General features: G+C 41.5%; 1 protein-coding gene across 2 annotated transcripts; it reads left to right on the top strand.

Moving 5' to 3' along the window:
* The first annotated feature begins 171 nt into the window (after positions 1–171).
* On the top strand, positions 172–16,845 carry TMEM169 (transmembrane protein 169). 2 transcript variants are annotated; one of them, XM_083864840.1, is made up of 4 exons: positions 172–479; positions 11,020–11,458; positions 12,928–13,216; positions 13,333–16,845. In XM_083864840.1, the coding sequence occupies exons 2-4, from the start codon at positions 11,155–11,157 to the stop codon at positions 13,478–13,480; spliced, it is 741 nt and encodes a 246-aa protein (XP_083720966.1). In that variant the 5' UTR covers positions 172–479; positions 11,020–11,154; the 3' UTR covers positions 13,481–16,845. The 2 variants fall into 2 exon arrangements, with proteins under 2 accessions (XP_083720966.1, XP_083720965.1); XM_083864839.1 differs by lacking the exon at positions 172–479 and having other exon boundaries at positions 12,928–16,845.
* The last annotated feature ends 6,706 nt before the right edge of the window (positions 16,846–23,551 follow it).

The following is a 23,551-nucleotide window of genomic DNA, read 5'->3' as shown; positions in this document are numbered from 1 at the left end:
CACCTTCCCCGCGGAGGCGGCGGGCACCGGGGAGCAGCGGGAGCGGAGCCCCGCCGGGAGCGGCCGGTGCAGAGCCCGGAGGGTGTCACGGAGCAGGGGAAGGGGCTGGGGGGCGCTTCCCACGGACCCGGGGGCGCGCAGCCCCCTCTCCGGGCATGGACTCTGCCGGGGAGAGGCCGTGGAGGCTGAGGTGAGAGCGCTTTCCATGCCCCCAGTAGAGTCATTCTGGACTAAAATGCCTTTGTGGCGGTGATTTCTGTCCCCTCTCTCCCCGCCCCCTGAAAATAGCCCTAAGTAAGCTCAGTTGACACAGAAGACAGGCAACATTATTTCTTTTCTATCCCACAGTGAAGTGACAGAGCATCTTTGTCCGTTACAGGTGATTTTTACCAGCGCTGATGTGCCCAGCAGTGTGTGTGCATGTTCAGTGTCTTTCCAGGCATCTCCTCTGTCCTTTTCAATAGAAGAGATGTTTGAAAGTATGTCTCAATTTTGTCGTGTTATTTTTGCCTTAGGAAAGTTGGTTAATGTGAGAAGAGAGTGAGGTGGCTTTTTGTTTGTTTGTTTTGTTTTTGTTTTTTCCTTAAAGACATAAAAGTAAAGTGAGTCTGGGGATTTTCATTTGTGAAACAAATTTATTTACTTTTCCAAAAGCATGTTTTAAGGCTTAATACTTTAAATCGGGGACAATTTTGGGATAACATCTTTGTCCTGAACTTCAGTATGTTTCTATGGAAGCTGTATACCCTCCTTTTAAGCCTATGAGAGGGAAGGCATGGAGAAGTTAACAATGTGTCCAGATTCATTCACCATTCATTCATTCATTCATTCAAGACAGGGGTGGATTTCTGCATGATGACTTAGGCCAATAAGGCAACTGTTAGCCAAAATTGCCCTTTTCGGGTGGGTCAGTGTTTGCAGAACACTTCAGTATCTAAAGCATTCCACTTTCTGGGGGGTAAATGTGAAGCACTGAGTGACACTGCAAAGAATTTTTTTTCCTTCCCTTTAATTATCTTTCCCAATCTGAGACTTCACAGATCCCCATTAACTGTCTCTGGCTGCCCTACATATGTTAGGCAGGCCGTATCAGCAATCATTAATCCCAGGGAGAAACACTCATCTGTGCTAGTGAATTAGATCTTCATATTCCAGCCTGCCTGCCATCCCAACTGAGCTGCATGGCTCCAAGGAAAATCCAGTGGGCCTTTCTACTCATGTCACCTCCTTGACTTCAGTGTTCTTCCTGGAGAGCACTATCAAAGACTTTTTCTTCCCTATCAGGGTATATTGCTTGGTTTCTAGAATTTCCCAGTAGCCACAGAAACCCCATAAATAAGGTGCTGAACACATGAGTTAAGGTTCTGTGAGTGATGGGTGGGAGGAGAAAGGGGACAGGCATGAAGACTAGAGGAGGGAGGAGGGAAAAGGAGACATCCATTCCTTGGCATTCAGTGGAGGGTTGCCCCTTCTGGTAACAAAATGTATCCACAAAAAATAGAGCTGGGATGCTCAATGCTCACAGACGTTTTCAGCAAAGCAGCAGCTTCTGTTCACTGTTATGTGCGTTGCCTTTGAACCAAAGATTCAAACTGTACCTTTGTGTGAATCAATTTGACCCCAGCCATTGAAATTCAAAATTATTTAAGCCGAAAGCAAGAAAATCTTATTAACTAAAATCAATTTTAATCTCCTCATATGCTTGTACTTTCTTAATCACAAAGGAATGTTACTTTTCTTTTATTGGTAGCATCAAAACATGTCGGTCTGTCACTCCACACAGACAGTGGTAAATTCAGTAAGCATAAAGCTTTTGCATATTGATGTTACTCTACAAACCTAATGTTAAGATTCTGAATTTTTATGTGTCAGAAAATTGTGTCTGATTAGACAGCTTATTTTTTATTTATTTTTTCAGCACTTGTCAGCTTGCATTTGGAAGAAAATAAATTTACATTTAAAGCCTCAAAGCCTTAAATTTTGTTTTTTGAAGGTAACCATGTGGCTTTTTTTGCCTTGGTATAACTATCACTTTAAACATCAACCATTCAAAAGTCACAATGACAAAAAAAAGAACTCAGTTTTTTCCAGTTGTCAGCTTTGGAGTTGTAGGATTAGCATATGTCATTCTTGAACATCTACTTTTTTATTTACATAATGAAGAGGAAAAACTAGATTTCCTGTTTCTACAGCTCCCAGATTGTGTCTTAGCTTTGAATGAAATAGTTCAATTTATTGAGATGAATAGGAAACTCTGCGTCTTCAGAACAGGCTACTTTTGTCCAAAGCTGATGTTGTGCTTTGCCAGCCTATGGCTCAGCTATTCAGCTGATGACTCCTGTTAGTCCAGTTTGCTACCATGTTTTAAAAATCCTGGTACTGATATATACTGCCTTGAGAATTCCTTATGGCATGCTACCCTTCAGGGTGTCTGTGCCCTCCTATAGCTTAGAATCTACGTTGGCAAGGGGGAAGGTCTCAAGAGTAGTTAAATACCAACCTGATGTGAGAAAAGAGGTGGCTTCAAACAGGAAAGAAACCTCCACAGAGTCCAAACCTTGTGAGAGGTATCCCTGGGGTCAGCAGTCTCACAAGGAGGTGAGGGCAGAAGAGATTTAATGAAAAGCGTCTTAGTGCCAGAAATAAATTTTTAAAGTTAGAGACAGTTTCTCATAGAAGATTTCTGCTAGTTAGCCTTCAGAAAAGTGCAGGCTTGCACTCCAGTAGCCTCTGCTTTCCCAGACCCCACTCTTATGGCTGCTTCAGGTTCATATTTTTCTTCTCCTGGGATACCAGAAACCACACAAAGTATGACAACAATAATTTCTTCCGTCCCCATACCTATTACAAGAAATTGTTGGATTGAGCCAAAACCAAATGAAAGCTGGTGTGAGTTTGTGTCCTTACCTCTCTGGACCTTTCCATGGGATTATGCAACAGGCCATTTTGGAAATCCCTGCTACTTTCACCTCCTGTCTGTACATTCTCTCCTGAGGCTGCTTTTCCTTTCATCATCTCTCAACAGCAAGAGCCTTTCTGTTTTGTGGCTTCTGGTTTCCATGTCTGAGCATTCTCCTGGTCAGCCCCAGGTGATGTTCAGGCTTTCTGGTCAATTCATCTTTTTAGGGACTTCCTCTCTGAAAAGGCACTTTACTCTCAGCCATGTCCTGAGGGATTTCAGTCTAATTGCAAGATAAACAGGATTTTACAATCTTTTACAATTATCTCTAGCAATTTCATCCCAGTGATTAAAAAAAAAAAAAAAAAAAAAAAAAAAAAAAAAAAAAAAAAAAAGGAGAAAGGAGGAGATACCAAGACAGACATCTCAAAGCACAAAGCAGTGTTTGCAGTGGTACAAGATAACAAGATATAGAATATCAGCATCAAACAGTTTGAACCAGGTATGTAGATAGATCTTCTAAACAATCACACAACCTGCTAATACCATACTCATGATACTGAAGCATTTGCTTTTCTGTAATTCAAAGTGCTGCATTTTTAATAGACTGCCATCACAGGTCTCTATCCAATCACAACTCCCCTGAGCCAAGTAATTCCTGGCTCAGTATCTCTGCTGGAGATACTGTCTAAATATCCTAGATTATATTTACTGTGCAATGCATTAAACAATCCTGAAACACTCCCAGGGGAATATTCTCTCTGTTCAGTTGTGCTCTCCAGCAATTCCTGGACTGCAGCTAGGTGTTACTCAGAGAAAGCTCTGATTTGAAGCCCCCAAATATCTTACCTAAAGCAGAACCACAGGATGTATAAAGCAGAACTACAGGATGGATGTAGCTTGTTGTTGGTATTTTTCAGATAATGCTTTTCAGGCTGGATTTACAATTGACTGTATTTTCCATTAGGCTGTATGGCTGCAACTGCTTCCTCTCTAATTGCAGATATTTCAACGTGTGGTTTCTCCTTATTTTGTCAGAGTAAAGCACTGGGGTGCTTGATTTTGCCAGCACACAGCAGGGCAGGAGAGGGGACTGCAACTGAGATGGTCAGGGGTCTTCTGAGTAGGAAGGAAGGAAAAAGAGCCTGAGGTGTTAACTAGGGTTTTTGCTTCTAGTTATTGTAAAAGTCAGAAAAGAGTCCAACACGCATTAAAACCTTCTCTTGAGAGCACTGTGTGATGGAGGTCTTGGAGCTCTTCACTGGCATCCCCTGCCAGTTCTGTAGCAGAAGTCCTGTGTCAGCACAGGTGCTTCACACCCACCACCACTAGTGTTTCATGGCTTTGGAGCAGCTCCCAGTGTTTCTTACTTCCATAGGTGTGTGTATATGCTGTGTAGAAGGGGTTTTCTCTGTACTCTGGTGTGGGAGGTGAGGGGCTCAAAGCCCTGTATTCATGTACTACTTACTTACTTTTTACTGTTTTCTAAGCATCTGCTTGGATGCCTAGAGGGGAGGGACACAACTGATCTCTGTATGCAACAAGTTCCTAGTGCATCTTCCAAACCCAACCAGGGACAAATTGGGTCTTATACCAAAAAAAAAAAAAAAAAAAAAAATAGATGCTACACTTGATCCCAACCTAAAGGCACTGCTGTGGAGGCAGGATTTTTGACTAAAGTTGGTGGGATGTCAGACGTTCCTATGGTACAGTGTAATCCAGCAGTGACCTGGGGGATGGGATTGCAATGAGCATTTGCTGTTTTGAGGTGCAGGATGACCTGATTTGGCAAATACAGAGGTGAGGGGTAGAGCAGGGGAAAAGAGAAAGCATTCCTCTACAGTTGAAATCTAATTTTTCCTACAAAATTCAGGGACTTTGGTTGAGTTTATTCAAGACTCATATGTAAATGCTTGATTTGCTTTGAAGATTTCAAACCTTCCATTTCCAAATCAGGCTACTTTTAAAGCCTTGGTGCTCTTTAAAGGCTAATGTGCCTGTTTCATTCCTTGACATTTTTAGCATAATATAATAAATATAAAGAAACAGATATCATCCATGTGGAGGCAGTGAAAAGCTTTGTGTCTTTTATCTCAATTTCACTTTCTTCTAGCAGTCTGTTCAAATAAGTGGGAAGATGAGGGCATTTGAGGCTTTTGCTCCAGAAAAGGTAGACTAGTACAGTTGGAGGATTCTTAAAAAATTGGGATTCAAGAAAATTGATTGGGCATTCCATTTATTATAAAATAAAAATTCTCAGCTATTTGTGTATGCTGTCTTCCAGTCTTCAGTAATAAGTCATCAACACAGCAGTTATTGTTCTGTGACATTTGGAAAAGTTATGGGACAGCAAAGGAAAAAAAAAAGAACTGATTCATAAAACAGATACTCTGTAAAATTTCCTTGACTTTTAAAAATATCCTTGGAAAATGTCATTCAGAGACAATATAGTAATACTGTGGAATGCATCTCTTCACTACTGGTTTTTTTGGTGTTTTGTCTGTACCTGTAGAATGCTGTCAGCGAGCATTTGGTGCCTCGTGGAAGAAGGGAAGGGAGAGCAAGGGCCCTGAGCCCCCCAGCGTGGCCCTGGGAGCCAGGAAACCCTTAATGCACACCCAAGCAAGTCCAGTCTTGCTGCAGCTCCAGTGATGGTCAACAGCTGAGCTGGCCACAGCAGGTTTGGCTTGTGGTGTGGTGCAGGGCTGGCATTAATGGCATCTGCCAGCAGGCAGGAGCTGTGTGCCTGTGGTAAACTGGAGGGATTGGGCAAACTTGGATCTGTCAGTGCTTGCTCACAGGAATCATGTTGCTTGCCCATACCTCCCTTTGCTTTTAGCTTGAGCTTTTAGCACCCTCTTCTCCTGAGGGGAAGGCATGGAGCATGGGGGGTTGCACTAGCCAACTTGGTGACTTGAGTCATCTTACTGTGTTATCGCCTCTGCTCAGTGTCATCCTCTGCTTTTGGCAGTCCAGCTTAAAGTCTGCTCCTGCTTGGAAGCACGCCCAGAGCACGGTCATTTTTCTTGTTTCTCTTTCCAAGAAATGAAAATGCTTGGAAACCTATGGATTAAGCAGGGAGGGAAAGATGGGTATGTACTTTGAACTTTGGTGTTTGTTTTCTTTTACCTTGCTGGGGTGGCAGAGGTACATATTTTCCTTTGTGTTTCTTGCTGTTGATATACAGACACTTAATGCAGTCTGAAATCAGCCAGTGTCAGGAAGGATGGGTTTTTTTCCCCTTCCTTCCTTAGACATTCTTCCCTGTAGAAGGAGCTGCTTGGTGAAGAATCTGTATGGCTAAAATAATATTTTATTATTTTCAATGAGATAAATCCCCCTGTCAAGATCACCACAAGCTGCACAGACCCTGGTACTGAGAGGAAGGAGCTGTCCTTGCCTCACCATCTAACATGTCATTTATCACAGCCTTGAGTATTTGCTAGTTTCAAGTAACTGTGCAATCTAGTTTGAGCTATTTCACCATGAAATGGAGAGGAAACAGACATCCTCTGTTTTAGCAGGTGAGGATGCATATGTGAAGGATAACTTGGATTCATTTAGGTATTTAAAACAGATCCAAAGCTGTGGAGGGAGCCCTACCATTTGGCCCTTTTCCTATATAATGTGTGAATTAAAAGTGCTTTCTTATATATGTCTTATCATGTGTTTTTCTAGGACCTGTGGGCTTCATGTTCTGTGTTAAACCAATGCATTTCATCATAACATAATTGGTTGGTGACAGACAGATCTGTCCTGAACAGCTGGATGCATCTAATACCACCTATTTTTCATGTGAACAGTTTGCCAACAGATAACCCCTTTAACAATATCAGAGTCTGGAAAAGATCCTTTGGGTAACATTCATGCTCAAAACCACACAGGTGCACATGCACAAAATCAGAGGTGAGGGTTGAGTGGAGATGGGATTGGGGATGCAGAGGCTGTGGAGTAAAAGCAGCAAGCAGAGGAATGTCTGTGGCTGGGAAGCTCTCAAGGTGGGTCTCTGGGATAGATTTCCCTTCATCTCTTCCCCATCCTGCATAAATCACAGTGCTTCTAAAGCACAGGTTGTTTTTTTTGTTTCTGCAGACAACCCCTGCATGATGTGAGTGAAGATGCCGTGCCAGTTCTTCTTATGTGTTGTACATTTTATGTGACTATAAAAATAAAAATTTATTCTCCTTGCTGCTTACCGTCTACATTTTTTCCTCTCATGTCTGCTCTGAGCAGTCATAAAAAGGTTACTTGTGCTGTAGCAGGGATTTAAGATCAAGGATTTTATTAGCTTGCAGGAAGGCTCTTCCTTCCCGTCTGCATTCAAACCAGATAATTTCTCTTCTGTTAGCAGCAGGATCAAACCCTGAAAACCAATGGAAGAAGCTTCCTTTGACCTAAATGGTGCAAGGCCAAGCTTTTAGGCTCCTGTTTTGTGTGTCAAAGACTATTACTGTCACAGGAAGCATAAGCAGCCATAGCTTTCCTGCATAGTAACAGAAGACTGTGCTTCTAAAAATTACTCTACAAAGTGTTTTTGCAGAGCAGCCTCCCCAGGGTTCTCCATCTGTTTTCATATGGAGATTAATAACAAATTTTTTGGCTAATAAACTGCTCCTTGCTATCTCTGAAATATGACCATTCCTTTTCCTTCCCTCCCATGGATAGTTATTAGATTCCTGTCTGCCCCTGTGCTCCCACATGGGAGGCATCACTAGTATGAGATGCATAGCAATTGTTAATATTTCAGCTCCACAGCAAGGCTTTTAAAGGGTGAAGATTTTGGGATGTGGCTGAAGGAACTGATGCTGTGGACAGCTGTGTGGTGCTGAGGGCTGGCCTTATTCTTAGAAATTGTAAAGAAAATGAAAAGAGGAAAATTAAGCTCTTTGTAAACTGCTGTGATTTCTGCAAGAGCCTATTTCTTGTTTGCAACTACAGAGAAAATATTCCCAGTAAAAATGGGACTGAGGCTTGAACCTTTTCAACTCAGCAGCACTGCTGTGGGATGTAGGGCTGATGGTGGTATTTTGAAGTGCTGTGTTCAGAAGTTCTGGACCAGCTGGCAGGGGATATTCTAGCTGCTTCATTGGGAAACAGATGAGAGAAAAATATACATGTAGTGTGAGAACAGGCATAAGATCAGGAGGCATGTTTGTGATCTTCAATCTAACTGCTCCTTGATGCAAACCACAGGACTTCCCCTCTTCTGGTCAAGTACAGGTGACCAAAATTCTGCCAGAATAGCCAGTCCAGATTTGGAAGTTTCCAATGACACTTTATCACCCAGTGATATATACCAAGGGACACCTACCCACTCTGTTGAAACACCTACCTAACGTCTGCCCTGTATTTGCATCTTTCAGCTTTTTATCTTGCTGCATCCTCCTCTGCTGGGTCACAAGGATCTCCTACATGCTTTTGGTTTTGATGTAGACAGACTGAATTCAGATTTTACCTTCTTATGCCTTAAACAGAATAATCTGGGCTCCTTCACTTCCTTATCCCAACGGCTTTGACTCAGCCACGGCAACAGTGCTTCTTAGGAGCTTGTCCTCCGTTGCCTATTCCCTCTCCTTTTATCAGCAAAAGGAGAAACTGAGCTGCCACTCTCAGATTACCCTGCTGTGGAGGTGTTTTAGTCCTGGTGATAACTCACAGAGGCAGGAGCTGCTATAGTGGGGTGGAAACATCAGACATAGCAAAATAACTTGAGGATCATAGGCATCTTCTGGTCATTAATCAGCATTCTGCCTGCGTGGTGAGCACAAGAACAGGACACAGATTGCCAGTGCCTGTCTGTGAGATTCAAAAGGGACATCACCTTGCTCCTTGCACAGTCAAGGCTGACATAGTCCTTTGGGCTTTGGCATTACACTGAGAACTGACATTAGCTTATCATCCACTGTGAGTTTAAGCAAGGCCACAGCTGGATCAATTTTAGGAAAAAAAAAATCCCAGCTACAAATATTTGCCTGTAGAATTGTGTTATTTTAAAATATTATTTGTAAGTCATCCCCTTCTCAAGTCAGTAGGGACTGAACATGGAACTACAGCCAGGAACTTTGAGAATTTAATCAACTTCTATGTCTCCAGACTTTTAGTAGATTATTCCAGAAGTGATGCTTTTGGTTTCTCTGTTTCCAGGGCTGTTTTCCTCACTTTTGGAAGCAGAATCTCACTGTTATCTCAATAGGCTCAATCAGGTAATTTTTGAGTTTTATAGATGCAAGACATGAGGTTTTACAGCTGATTTTCAGAGAAAAATGCTAGAGCCTATTGTACTTCCTGAATGAATTTACTACAAAGAGCCAATTTATTCCATAGCATAAATTCTTTCCATTTACCCCTAAAGGCATTAAAAAAACACAACAACAAAAAAAACCAACACAAAAAACCAAAAACAAACGAACAAACAAAACCCCACCAACCAAAAAAAAACCCAAAAAACCCCAACCCAACAAAAAAACACACCAAACCCAACAACAACAAATGAAAGCTTATGTGAATTTCTGTTTTCCAGTATGTCTGCTAATTTAGGCATACATATTTTATGGCAGGTATGATGGCAATCTAAACAGACTCTTTCCAGCCATGCTGCAGAGCTAAAAATATTGTCTGCCCAGTGATTTAGAAGTAGTCTGGCTTCTGGGGTATGCTGACTCTTGAGGGTTTTTTAAGTCCATTTTATGTGTCTTCTGATCACCAGGGAAGATTTATTTTCTCTAATGCACAAAAATAATCTGAGCTGTTGAATTCTTCAAGGCTCCATAGAGCCAAATGGGCACAGTCTTAGGTGTTAAAGTGATACAATTACAAGTTTTGTGTGGGTGTGGTGTGTGTAAGTGTGAGTGTAGGAGGCATAAATAGTTGATCTAAAGTTCTGCACAAAATTTCAAAACACACCAGCAAAATCTTAAATCTGTGGGAAGACCAGGACCATACTGCCAAATTTAAAAATGCTCAATTTTTTTCTGTCACCCATTCAAGTAAAACTATTTCCCCAGCATTTTGTAGGCTATAAACTATGATACTTGTATTTCTTAGTTTCCTATTAAAGGAAAGACTCTGTTACTAGGTAGAAACTTAATTATCGGTCAGATGCATTCTTTTAAATACAAATGTTCATGTAAATGTTCAACAGAGCTCTTCAGAGTTGTTAAAATGTTATTCATTGTATTCAGATTTGTACCTAAATGCTTCATGAATACTTGGCACAGTCAGTTTCCTTAAATGTTATGAAATCTGAGAACCATTAATCCTTTTTCCATATTCATGGAGCAGGACTTGCCTGCCTCGATGCATATTTAATTATGTGGTTTTTACTTAGGCAGCTTTCCCATGGATGAGAGTTTCACTTGATATCGCTGTTAACTCTGCTTGAATGAGGAGCAAAAAAGTATTTTTGTTAAAAAAAATTGTGAAGACCATGTTGTTTTCTCTGTGCAGTGAGAAGAATTTGATGTGGTTCCCAATTCCCTCTCCAGCAAAGTAATCTTAATAATTTACTTTAAATCCACTGTATATTCTATATTTTTAAAGTATGGCAACACTACATATTGTTAAAGTTTGAAACATTGCTCATTTTGACATAATTTGATTAATTTTTGCAATATCCTTGCAAAGGGGAGTAACTCATTAGACAGCCAGAATGAGAAAGGCTGGCACCAATATAGCTGTTGTAAGGCTGGACAAGCACAGTGTTCCTGTTGCAGTTGTCTGTAGGCCAGTCCCTTAAATCGGTTACCTTTTTCATCTATGGTTTCAATCCTTTATTCTGATGCATTTGGGCCAAAACTATTGTCTTCTGTTTGTTTCCAGCATTGGAGAGGAATGTTAAATTCATCCAGTAAGCTGGCTATGTTTAATCCCTTCTTATAAATGTTAATGCTCTTTCCAGTAGCTTTGGTTTGTTATAGTCCAGAAAACTGGACCCTAAGAATCAAGATAGATTAGATACCACAAAACATGTATCCATGTAAGAGAGCTGATGTTCAGGACAGTAATAGAGCTCTTCAGATGACATTTAAACCAGTTGGAAGTAACCCTTTTTAGGAAAATTCTGCCAATTTTTTCTGCTCGGTAAGACAAAGACACTTTTTCAACCTTCTCTCTCATTTTAGGGTGGGAATGGAGTGCATAGTTTGGATACCAGCAGTGGAACATCTTACCAGAACAAAGCATCCATGGGACCATTGTTAATCAATGACTTCTAAGTGCAGGATTGGTGCTGTTGTATTGGAAACAGGTGCTACAAGATGCCAGGTGAGGTGACTGAGAGCAGCAGTGGGATGGAGGAGACTGTGCAGAAAGACAGCAAGTCTGGAGGCCAGAGCCCTCGCTGTGGCACAATGAGAAGGGCTGTGGCAACCACTGTCACCTTTGATGGGGAAGCCACTATGGACCGGAGGAAAAAGAAGAAGAAGGAGTCACGCCCCGAGTCAATAATAGTGTATCGGTCTGAGAGTGACAATAAGGTGGAAGAAGAGCAGGTGGATGAAGAAGGAGGGGAGAGGAGCTCTGAGGAAGGCTCCAAGTTCCTGGGACAGTCTATGACAGATGGTACGTAGTCCTGAGAACACTCACTTCTCATAAGCTTTTTTGATGCCATCATGCTCTAAGGTCAAATAGAAGTGACTGTGGGACCAACCCCATCCAAGACTGCAGGCAAGGAGAGCTTGAGTTCATACATGAAAATGCTCTGAAACAGAAAGCATCACAGGCTGATTTGAGATGTCTCCTGCAGTTCTTTGCAAAGTTTGGTTGTTGCTACAGTCTTAGTTTTAAATACATGTGCTGGTTGGGGTTGACATGCTGGTTGCAGTGCTATACATGCATTAAACCAATGATGTCATTCCAAGCCACTGTCCATGCCTGAACAACTGCCCGTTAAGTGAAAGGATGGAAGCAGATGGAGTTAGTGGCTCTACCTTTGATAGGGAATTTAACTCATTATCTAGGATTTGTTGTTGCCTTCTGTTTGCATACACTCAGCATGGCTTCCTCTTGAAGGGTGATTATTTGGCAAGGTCATCATGGGGCATCTTCAAGTCACTTCCACTTCTGCTATCTGTCCTGGGTACCCTTGCAGGGAAGAAGTGTAGAAGGCAGGTCCTGTGGCTAAGTACTCTTGTGAATCAGCAGTGCAGGCTGAGAGGGGCTTAAATGCTCCTGGTCCACTAAATACACCAGATTCCCCCATGATCCCACACTCTATCCTCATTACTTGTCTGCTGCCTTCCTACATATATGGAGCACTTTGAGCTGCTCAGCCTCTTTGTAAGAGTTTCTGAAGACCTTCTTCCAGGCTAGTCAGAATTAAGACCAGGAGAAAATATACTGTAGCCCCAAAGAGGACTTTATGGCCAGTACCACTGCATGGCCCATCCTATACCAAAGCTAAGGCAGGCCCTTTGTAACTTTAACACATATACCATCACTGTCCAATTTGGTGTCTCTACTGATCTCTTAAAATGCAAAGATAATTTTATGACAGTTTGTTAAATTTTTCGAAACTTCAAAAATTAATTTGGATTGAGACATAATGCAAGTGTCAAGTGAACTATTCAAGTATAATTCCATGTGTGGATGTGCTTATTCCAAAACAAGAGTCTCAGTGATATTTATCTAATTAATCCCAAGTGTCCATGCTGTTCAGTAATAAATCCATGAAGTAAATAGAGAAAACAGGCATACCATTTTCAATTGAGTTACTCCGTCTCATCTCACACTCCTATACTCTTGCAGCATTTTCCCTTCATGTATTCTCCCTAGTGGAGATACTGGAGTTTTCTCCCTTGTGAGTTCCATCATCTGGAATTCCTGTCTTTTTCCTCATTAGCTCTTCTTCCATTTTCTTTTGTGGTAATTTTCTTCATATGGCATTTCTTCTTGTCTTCCATGTTTTTAAATATGGTTTTAACTGTAACTCCATATACACTATCTAATTGTCTTTGGGGTCTTTGAAGATTTACATAAAATACTTTGCCCAGAAAATAAATCTGATGTAGATGAGTTTATCTGTGTTGTAGGTGTCTGGAACATGCCTTTAGACAGCCGATATGTCACCTTGACTGGAACAATCACCAGGGGAAAGAAGAAGGGTCAGATGGTGGACATCCATGTCACACTAACGGATAAAGAGCTGCAGGAACTGGCTAAGTCAAAGGAACCTCCTAAAGAAGATGTAGCTGAGAAGAAGAAGAAATGTGATGTTGGGTTAGACAGAGGACCCCACATTGTCCTCTGGACCATCATCTGCCTCCCCGTCATTTTTGTGGTGTCCTTCGTGGTTTCATTCTACTATGGAACCATTACATGGTACAACATCTTCTTGGTGTACAATGAAGAGAGGACCTTCTGGCACAAAATCACCTTTTGTCCCTTTTTGATTATCTTCTATCCAATTATAATTATGGTTGTTTCTTTCTCCCTAGGCCTGTATTCAGCTGTAGCCCAGGTAGCATGGTCCTTTGGGTACTGGTGGCACGCTGTCAGGGATATGGAGAAAGGATTCTGTGGCTGGCTCTGCAGCAAGCTGGGCTTGGAAGATTGTTCTCCATACAGCATTGTCGAGCTGCTTGATTCTGACAATATCTCAGGTAGTCTCTCTGGCAAGAGCTCTGCACAGGGGGTTGAGACCTCAGCAGTCTGAGCCTTTGTCCTGGATGGCTATTTTGGTCATATTCGAGTGTTCTCACCTAGAAAATAACACACTGATTTTTTTTAAATATACATCTATATTTAAACACAAACTTCATGAATAAAATATTGGGCTGAGAGTCCTCTTTAAATGTCACAGAATGCAAGAATGCTAGCTTCACATGCTCTGGGTGGCGAGGTGCATGGCTTTCCAAGGATTTGTCATGTGTTGTAGCTAATTACAGCTTCTGGGAATCGTTAGAAAATACAAGTCTGCAGGGCTCTGGCTGTGGAGTAGCAGATATATTATGAAAAGTCCACTTCTGTCAAGATAGACTTTACTTTTCAGCAATAGGACATAGTAGTGACCTATGACAGTGGAAAGAAGTCTCTGCTCAGGAGATGAACTTCAAGATATAGGAACCCATTCAGAGGTGAAGGCTTAATCGCAAAATGTGTGATGTTCCTGCAGTTTTCTTAGAAATGGTCCTCTCCCAGTCCTTCCAACAAGAGCAGCTAACTTAGGCAGGCTGACTGCTTAGACACTGTCAGAGTCTGTGTCACAGACCACTGGAATAGTGGGAGAGGAGACCATAGCTGCCAACAAAAGCAAGTAAGTTCTACACTGACTGGAAATAGCCCCATTGCACAATGGAAGAGCAGAGCTTGCTTTGTAAAGCAGTGTGTGGGGTCCTAAGGGGGCTGTCACCAGGAACCCTTAAGTGGCTGCAGGTGCTCAGATAGGTGCTTGGAACATACCTGCAGTGGATCTCTTGATATGTGCACTGCTAGGGAACAACTATTTACAGGAGTCATACACAGTGTGCAGTGCAAACAGTTATAGGGAGGAAACACGTGCTCTAAGGAGGTGCCTGCCCCTAAGGAAGGGGCAATCCATTTCCATCTCACTGCAATGCAGGTGTGGACTTGCAGCACCTGGATTTAGGGAGGTGGAGTTGAAGGTGCTTGGGATGCAAAGGGCTCTGAAACAAGTTATTCTGGTTTTCAAGCTGCTCTTATGGAAGAGCTGTTGAAACTCCCCTTTCAGAATGGGGGAGTCCAGAAGTTCATGTCTATCTGTGCCTCAGCTCTGGAGATCTGTGTCACCTTCCCCACCTCATCCTTCTTCCTGTTTAATTATATGAAAGAGCTATGGATCATACATCCTCCTCCCCTCGTGTCTCATTTTCCTAATGGGTTTCCCTCCTTTTTGGATTTTTCATGGCATCATAGTAGGCTTCCTGACCAGGCTGAGGTGGCCACCATAGGCTGGAGAAATTTTAATTGTGTCTTTAAAAAAATTACTAGCAGAAAATTTCTTTTTTTCTCAATCAACTATTGGGGGGTTGGCCTAAGAAAATGAGCAAAATAAAAGAAAAGTATAGCAGATTTTAATGGGAGCTGAGTAACACATCTGAAACATGGTTAATTTTCTCAGTGCTCCAGTTCAGCTGGTGCTGCTGGAAACTCTGTGAGCCCCAAGGCAGAGGAGCCCACCATGTGCCTGCATGCAGGTAGGTAAGCCATGGCGAGCAGTCTGTCAGTTGCAGTCACTCCTGTTTCTGGAGGTGTCTCACTTCCCCAGTCTCCCTGTGGGGGGAACTGTTCTAGTTTTAGGATGGTTAAAAGAAGCATTCAGAAGCTGGATTTCACAGGAACTAATGCTTTGTGTTGCATTTTAAGGTTGAGCTCAAGACTACACTGACTGTCCTGGTTAGAACATCTGGGAACTGGTGAAGTATAAACAAATCCATCTGATCCTCTAGTCCTGACACTGAGAAATAAGTAGTTCCTGCTGCATCCTTGGTCCCTGGGAGGTCAAAGGAGCCTCTTAGCATTGGCTGAAGGCTTAACAGTGAATAATGCACAAGCCAAATATCAAGAGCAATCTTGGCCCCACACTTAACTGAGAAGCAGTGGTGCTCCCTGGGCACAGGTAGAGCCAGGCTGTGTTTGTTCCTTCCTACTTTCATTTTTCACTGGTGAGGTGTTTCAAAGCAATTACCAACTTCCAGAAAAAAAAAAAAAAAAAAAAAAAAAAAAAAAAAAAAAAATAGATGCCAACCTGTGAGACAGTGTCAGGTAGTTTAGTGGGATTCAAAGGGCTGACATATGCCTGGGACTGGTTCAAGCTGTGGAATGCCTTTCACAGGTCTGTTCCAATCAGGCAGGCTGATATGCCTCTGAATTAATGGAGATGCTGAGGATAAGCCATGCCAGTGCTGGCAGTATGTAGTGACCCAGTGCAGCCACTCTGCTTAATACTGCTCCACATGGAAATTGCAGGCTTCCACATGGCTGGAGGGTGGGAATAAGTGATGCTTAACAAGCATTAAGGAAAAGGAAGGTCCACTGGCAAGTGTTCTCACGCTTTGCCTAAAGGGACGCCACTGGCATGAAAGGAGTAGATTGTGTATCTTGGCCCCAACATGCAGCAGACAAGTTTGGGGAAAGGATGGCTGGCAAGTGTGCATTGCTGCAGAGGGAGAAAACCCAATTCAGCTGTCACTGCCAAACAGCAGCTGTTCAAGGCTAGACGAAAGACTGGGGTCAGTAGTACAAAGAGCCTTCAGCTTACAGAGGGCTTGAATGATAAATACCAGCTCATTACAGAGTACATCCATGTGAAATGTCTGCTGAGCTGCAGGATTTGCTTTCAGGATTGCTAACAGCCCGCTGGAGTGGAGACAAAACCAAATCTGTGCCTCTTACTGCTATGTAGGCACAAAGGACTGTCAGAGCAGTCATAGTATCCTCCTTCTGCAGTGGCAGGTGTGCTTCTGGGTTTGGAGGTCACATTTTGGGAGATACTCTGGGACAATCCATCATGTGTTTTCTACTTCTTTACACTTAACTAAGCTTGCATTGGCTCCTGCTAAATTCAAGGCATTCTGTCATTGATTTTGGTGGGGGCTATTTTAAGCCTGGGGTTAATTCTGGTGCTTGGGGCTAGTTCTGGTGCTATTTGTAAAAGTTTAATTCAGACTTTTCTCTAAACAACTGGATAGCTTTCTATCTTGCCTATTATCCTCTGTAGCAGTTTGCCTGTTGCAAAATATCTAATCATTATCAATCGTTGTAAAATAAAAAAAAAAAAAAAAAAAAGAAAAAGCACAAGTTTTTGTCTTGTTCTATCCTGCTTTCAGAAACTCACAAGTAATTTCTGCTTATGTGCCACTGTCAGACTGTAGGGAATTCCAGTTATTCTGATTGTTGAGTGTGTTTCTGGCTGCTCTAGTCTGGGTGTTTTTTAAGTAAAAATACTGTTTGCTGATTGTTTTAAATTGCATTCCCTTTTCCTTGCTGGCCTGGGTGGAGAATAAAAATATATGTGGCTTTACAGGAATGTTGCTCTCATGTTTCTGTTTGACTTTCTTAAAATCAGTGCTGTGGGACAGACACAGTCATTCTATGCTGATAATTGATTAGAATTCATTGTATTTGAAGATCCACTATAAAGTGTGTCTGAAATGGGTCTTAAGTTCTACCCCTTGTTAAACAGTGCCTATCAAGAATTGTCATATATCTCTGGGGCCTGGGTTCTTTGCTTTTACTTCATAGCTCACAGATGAAAACTTTTGATTTAGTTCTACTCATAGGGTATCTGTTTAGCTTTAGCCACAAGGATATATAGAGTACCAAAACAGGAAGTACTTTTAACTCTACAAACATGATCTGTGTGTCTGTGACTTGGACCTGCTATTTACAGCTGTGCTGGGAAGATTTCTTACAACCCCTGGGTACTTCAGGCATGTCACTGATAAGTGAAAGGAGAATCCACCAGTACAGTTCTTCAAGGTATCTAAATATTAAATTATACCTTTGGATCTTTCCCACATACTTTTATTACAGCCCTACCCTCCTGCTGGCACAGGGAAAACACTTATTTGAAATTTTCTTTCTTCTAAGAAGGAGAGATGGACCTTCAGAAAACCCAAAGGAAATTCCTAGCTGAGGGTTAGCACAGCTTCATTAAAACAACTCTGTGAGCCAAAAAGCTACCTGCAGGTGATTCCCTCAAACTGGAAGTGCAAGACCTGGAAATAGCAGGAAGGTGCTTTTTGTTTGATGCCTTCTGCAAACACGCCAAGGGAACAGAATTCCTTTTGTGGCAGATGTATGTTGAGGACTTCCCACCTCCACTGAAGAACATAATGAAGGACACTCAGCTTCCTGGTGTGACAGGGTGAGATGGAGGTTGTGGGCCCAGAGAATCAGCTCATTAGACTTTGCAGTTCTCACTTCTGAGGTGCAAAGTAATAATTTTATAAGATAATGGTTATCACTGAGAGACTCCTATTGAAGATCTTTGCATCAGGCAAAGCACACCTATGTGACCACACCATGTATCTCACCGAGGGGAGAGGAGGTGCTAATTCTGCCTGCTAACTTATCCATCCCATTCAGTTTCTTTGAGGACTGAAACAATAACAGTAAGTCCCTCAAATTCACCCTTCTAGTCCCTCCAGCCAGTGCTTTGAAACCTAAGGCCAGGATCCTGCAATTCCTTGCTAAGATTATCAGCAGAGGTTGCACCATGGATCCTTGTGACCACCCCCCCACGGGTACCTTTTAGAAGCTGCAACCACAAGCTAAGAAAAGCTATTCCAATGTGCTCTTGCACACTGTAGCATGCAATTACACTAGCATTACAGAGAGAAAATAAGGGTGCACAGCCCACAGTTCTGCACTGTGATGGACACAATTTGGCTCAACACTTATGCAACCTCTTTTTGTCCCAGGCAGTGATTTATCTATGGGATCAGTGCCCTCCCTGCTTCTTTCCAAGCACTTGGCAATGTGGAAGCAGTTGTATTAATGTGTTTTCATCCCTAGATTAGTCCATGCACATTTATTCCCTGAATGGAAAAAAAAAAAAAAAAAAAAAAAAAAAAAAAAAAAAAAAAAAAAAAGTGACATAGGTTGAATCAAATTCAGGAGGCTAATCCACTTGGAAGCATAACTTTTCAATTAATTTGGTGAATTAGAATAGACATTGTATTTGCTTGTCTTAACTACTAAAGCATGATTTCTCTTTCAACAGGCAGCTACTTAATGATGAGGGAGGGCTTTGCAGTTGTGTGTTAGGTCCAGGTAAATTACCAGGGGGTTCAAAAAGCCCCCTAAGCATCCTTCACATAACAGGTAAAGTGTAATTGCATGCAAAAAAGCAGTCCAGAGAAACAAGGCTTGAGGATCTCTCATGTACCCCCCACCCCACTCATCCTTTCCATTAACTCTCAGTTCTCCTAATTTCATGTCATTACACGGTAGCTGAAGTCTGTCAGAATGCATTAAAATACAGAGAATGCCTGAGTCAGGCCAACCATGCATTTTCCCCGGTGTTAAAAGAATGCCCTTGCTTTTAGTGTGCTAAAACATAAAGCCTCACTCCCAGAGTGCAGCAGCTAAAATCCATTGTGGTTTGTATCCATTGAAATTAGATATGCCATAGATGAATTTGGCCTGGAGCCCCTTAAGATACAAATCTTAGATGTGAGCTCCTTGTCTTAGGTCTCCTTTTCCCAGCCATCTCTTCCAGGTGAAAACTTAGCTTCACAAGTTAAAAAAGGATAACTATTGATTTTGATAGTATGTTCTGCCTGCAAATAGGATAAACCCCTCACCTCCCAGGCAACATGTTCCCCCAGAGCATGGTTCATTATAAGTTCCTGCAGCAGTAATGTATATTAAGACCAACACATTTGAAGGTGCCTTTGATTATCTTCATATATATGCCAAATTCTTTCTGCTCCTACAGTGATAAGGTAAGAGAATCAATTATTTCTACTACAAAATACCAGCAAACCAGCTCATTAGGATAAAACACAAATATAGCTTAATTTATTCTAGCCTGATTATCTGAATAACCTGCAGTTGTGATCTGAACACCCCAAATATCATAAATAAACTGAATGCCTTTTTTAGTGTCAGTGCTGGGCATGAATCCAATAGCTCTTGGGGTAGTCAGCCTAAAGAGAAAAATGCCTTTTATTCAGTCTTTCTTTCTAAAATACATTCTTGTCCTGAAGTATGGAAGTATCAGTTTCTAATGATGTACTTAAATGTATTTGTAATGAGATGCCCTTATAATTACAGGCAATTATGAGAATATCCTTCCATGATAATGGAGATTTTCTTTAACACTTTATCCATGTAAAAATGGCATACAGAATTAATAAACACAAACAATTTTAACCTTCATTAATTTATTCAAATGAGCTCCTCTGTGACCTAAGAAAGGAGCAGAAATAATTTGTAGTATCTGCATGTAGCAAAGAAAAAAGTGAAATATTTAATATAATGAGCAGTATCATCGCAAGGCACACATAAAGTCATTGCTAAATGGTATCACAGTTCTCCCCAAATATGTGTTGGTAGAGCTGCCTTCAGTGACTCACAGTGATTATAGCACTGGCTTCTCTAATGCGATTAAACACTGCTGGAGTGATGGACTCCAATATCCAAACAGGCTCCAAGGCAAAAGTTTCATGTCATGGTGATGACTTCAGCCAGCCCCACGATGACAGCAGAATTGCTCTGAGGCTCCAGTTCCACTCTAAACCCAAGTCTGTTTTGGTGCCTAAATTTGCCATTTATTTCAATAGAAAGTTATAAAAAAATTAATGTCTGTCTTAAATGTCTAGTACAAAAAACCCCTGCAGAAATCATTGTCATCTTGATAACTCCCTTCCAAGGAATTTCAGCATTAAATTACTGACAGGGAAAACTTGAAATCATTCTTCCCCTGCCTCTACATCTGACACTGTCACGTATCTGCTAGTGTAATGGGTTAGCATCAATTTACACAAATAGAAACCAAACCTAATCCCTTCTTTTCTTTCAAATATAAGCTCCCTCCTTCACATTTCTGCTTTGTCCTTGAAAGCTGTACAAACTGGAAACTCACAAGAATTAAAAGATTTAGAACATGACATCCCCTCCTCACTGCTGCAATGCTCCATTTTGAAAGTGCAATTAAAGCCAATATTTTTCAAAAGATACGTAATTTCATCCTTTCAGTCTGATTTCAATCTGCTTCCAGGTGCAGGCAAACAGATAGAAATTTAAAATGGGATCCTCTCAGCTCAGAAAGAGCCTCATTTGACAGCTGAAGACTCCTCATCCCTTCCCACAGTTGAATGGACAATGAACAAAATCCTGTGCTGTGAGGATTAAATTAGATTATTAGCCCCACGTGTGCGTGTGTGCATGCAAACATGCATGATGCTGGTGAGGGCAGGATGAAAGTAAAAGGGAGGATACTAAAGGCTTATCCTTGTGCATCTGCTAAGCAAATCCTTCACACAGTGAGTTATCCCAGCTCGCTTGTCCTGAACAATCCGCTGCATGAAAGCGCTTTGCAGACCCTGCAAACACAGCTGGATTGCTCATGGCTGCCAACAAAGACACTGCACTGGCAGCAGGGTGATAAAGGCTGAGAAACAAAGGGCACATGGAGAACAAGATGGATGAGATTCTGCTTCTGCAACAACCCCATCTGAAACAGCAGCAAAAACTTGGTACTTACTACCTCTTAATAAAACGCTGGCTTTAACTTTTTTCCAAAAACTATTTGCTTCTCTTTTGCTGGGCTGTTGCTTTCCCCAAGGCAAATATACCTGACGTGACCTCTCTGGTATTCTCCAGGAACTCAGGAGCTCAGCTGAGTCCAACTCTTTCTATTTGTTTGAAAGAAAACCAGACCCTACACAGCAGATAGTCCTATAAAATGTAATAAACAATAATTTGTTGTAACAGATTTACCAACTAATCCAGGAAAGTCTGCCAGAGTTGTTTCCACTACAGACACATGTCTGGGGCCTTTCAGTTGCTTAGCAGTGGGAAATATTTCACCTCTTGTGATACCAGGTTGAGTGGCCCTTGCATCACCGCCTGCAGAAATCCTTTGGCTAATCCACGGATTTAAAACTCGTGAAGCAATCCTTAACAGAAACACGGATTTTAGATGTAGGACGGACTTTTTAAATCTACCTCCCTAAAAAGGTAAAATGTAAAAGCATATGTTTTTTGCTGCTGTTATTGCCTAATTTCTGCCAGACTCATGTGCAGAAATTCCTCTGCAGCTGGGCAGTGCTCGCTGGGTGATGCTCCGAACGCCTGCACGCTGCAGGGCTGCCTCCGCCTGCGAGTCTGGGATCACGTTGCCCTCCAGTGGCTAAACTGAAAAACGGGGATAAAAGGCCACTGCAGTGTTTTTCTCTGCTTTAGAAATGCATCCAGAGAGGTCTACACACCATGAAACTGCAATGGAAATACTAAGAATTTATGTCATGCTAATTTTTTAATACATGAATATAAAACTAATTCTTCCCTCCCTCCCTGTTCCTTATAGGTATGCAATCTGGAATAATCCTCACCCTCAGGAGTTCATGCTGCTCTTTCTCTGGCTTCCCAGGCTTATATAGTAGGCCATGGGAGAATGTTTAATGAGAAGCAAATACAGCATTTTGGTTTATCCTTATATTTGAAAGTGTGGTCAAACCCCATTTTCACACATTGGGCAAAGCAGTCTCTCAATAATACATGCCACTGTAATGTATATGTTCTTCTCAAAAATACTTTTGGGGTTTTTTTCCCACTAGCATGTGATATAAATGCTGATAAACAACTACGTGGCAAAAAAGGCACTTCGTTTATCTTTTAAAATATACAAAAATCTAAAAAAGCTCACTGCCCCTCTGAGCTGCCCCTTGCAGTTGATTTTAACATTAAGCATTAATGAGGCATTTTCTGTTTTGAAAGTGAAGACCCAATCACAAACACCTGTGAGTGTTCAACGCTCCCAAAGATCTGACTTACCTCAAACTGAGCTCTAAGCAAATGTGATTCACACAACCAGTGCCTACTGGTGAGAGACTTGGTTCAAGTGGTATGTAAATCAGATTACAGACAATCTGCTGAACAAAACCAGAGTTCAACTCTTAAAGTGCCATTTAGTTACCATAATCATAAGAATTTCCTCTTTCCCGCTCTGTGTCCCAATTTTTTGTGATAAATGAGGCAAGAGTCTCGCGACCCCTTTAGAGCATAGCCCCAACTTTATCCCAATATGTATTGAAATAGACTATGACATTGCTGGACAAAAGGTACCTGGTCCTGTAGTTGACCAGGTATAACAGTGTAGAGAAATACTTGGTTAAAGTGGGAAAAGAAACTTTAATGCCAGAAATTCCTGGTTTTTTGGAGATGGACTTTCATAACTTTAATGTTCTCTTTACTTCTTACAGAAAAACAAATAAATAAAGAAAATGAAATTACAGTAAATAGACTCCTCCTGATAGCTACATGAGATTCAGCTGGGATGAAACCTTTGGACCCACAGCATATGCTTCATATGCTTCTGCCTTTTGAGCTAATTAAATAATTGACAGCTGTGGAAGACTGTCCATTTACAAAGGTCATCTGCAATCAGGCAGCAACACAATTAACATCAGCAGCAAAAAGTGATTAGAGGTAAAACAGGAAATGTCAGAGTGCTTAAACAGTGGAGATGTTTTCAAATCAGCTGTGCCAGGTGAATTCCATCCAGGGCAAATATAAAACTGGCCAAAGCAAGCTTTAATGATTTCCCTTGAAAATCATGTATGAGATTACAAATATAGTATCTACTTTGAAAAGGAATGAGAGACGGTAAAGATGTCTGGGAGTTAGAGATTCATTGTGTTCCAGACAGTGGAAAGTGGTATACCAAATAACATTTAGTAGGTACTCAGAACATAATAAGTAAAAGGAAAATGGGGGGGGGTGGGACTAAGGACAAATGTTGTTAAACTGTCCTTCCACCTTCTTTATTTTCTTTTTTTTAGTATGGCTTTGATGCTGTTTTAAATTATATTCTCCTGTGAAGGCTGGGGAGTGTTGTGCATTTTGGTGTATGATGAAATAGCTGCAAAAAAAGGTAGAGTGATATATCTTAACCTGTGCCTAGTGGTTATTCCCAGGACTGGCCGCCTTGTCCTTTCGTGATCTGGCTGAAGACAAAATAGTTCT

This window comes from Zosterops lateralis (genome assembly GCF_965231275.1).
Source record: "Zosterops lateralis genome assembly, chromosome: 7".
NCBI classification, from domain to species: Eukaryota; Metazoa; Chordata; class Aves; order Passeriformes; family Zosteropidae; genus Zosterops; species Zosterops lateralis.
This window is presented reverse-complemented; position numbering and strand designations above follow the sequence as displayed.

Coding starts and splice junctions, on each gene's coding strand:
- TMEM169 (XM_083864839.1), top strand. CDS start 11,155: ATGCCAGGTGAGGTGACTGAGAGCAGCAGTGGGATGGAGGAGACTGTG. Junction 11,459..12,927: donor GGGACAGTCTATGACAGATG/GTACGTAGTCCT, acceptor TCTGTGTTGTAG/GTGTCTGGAACATGCCTTTA.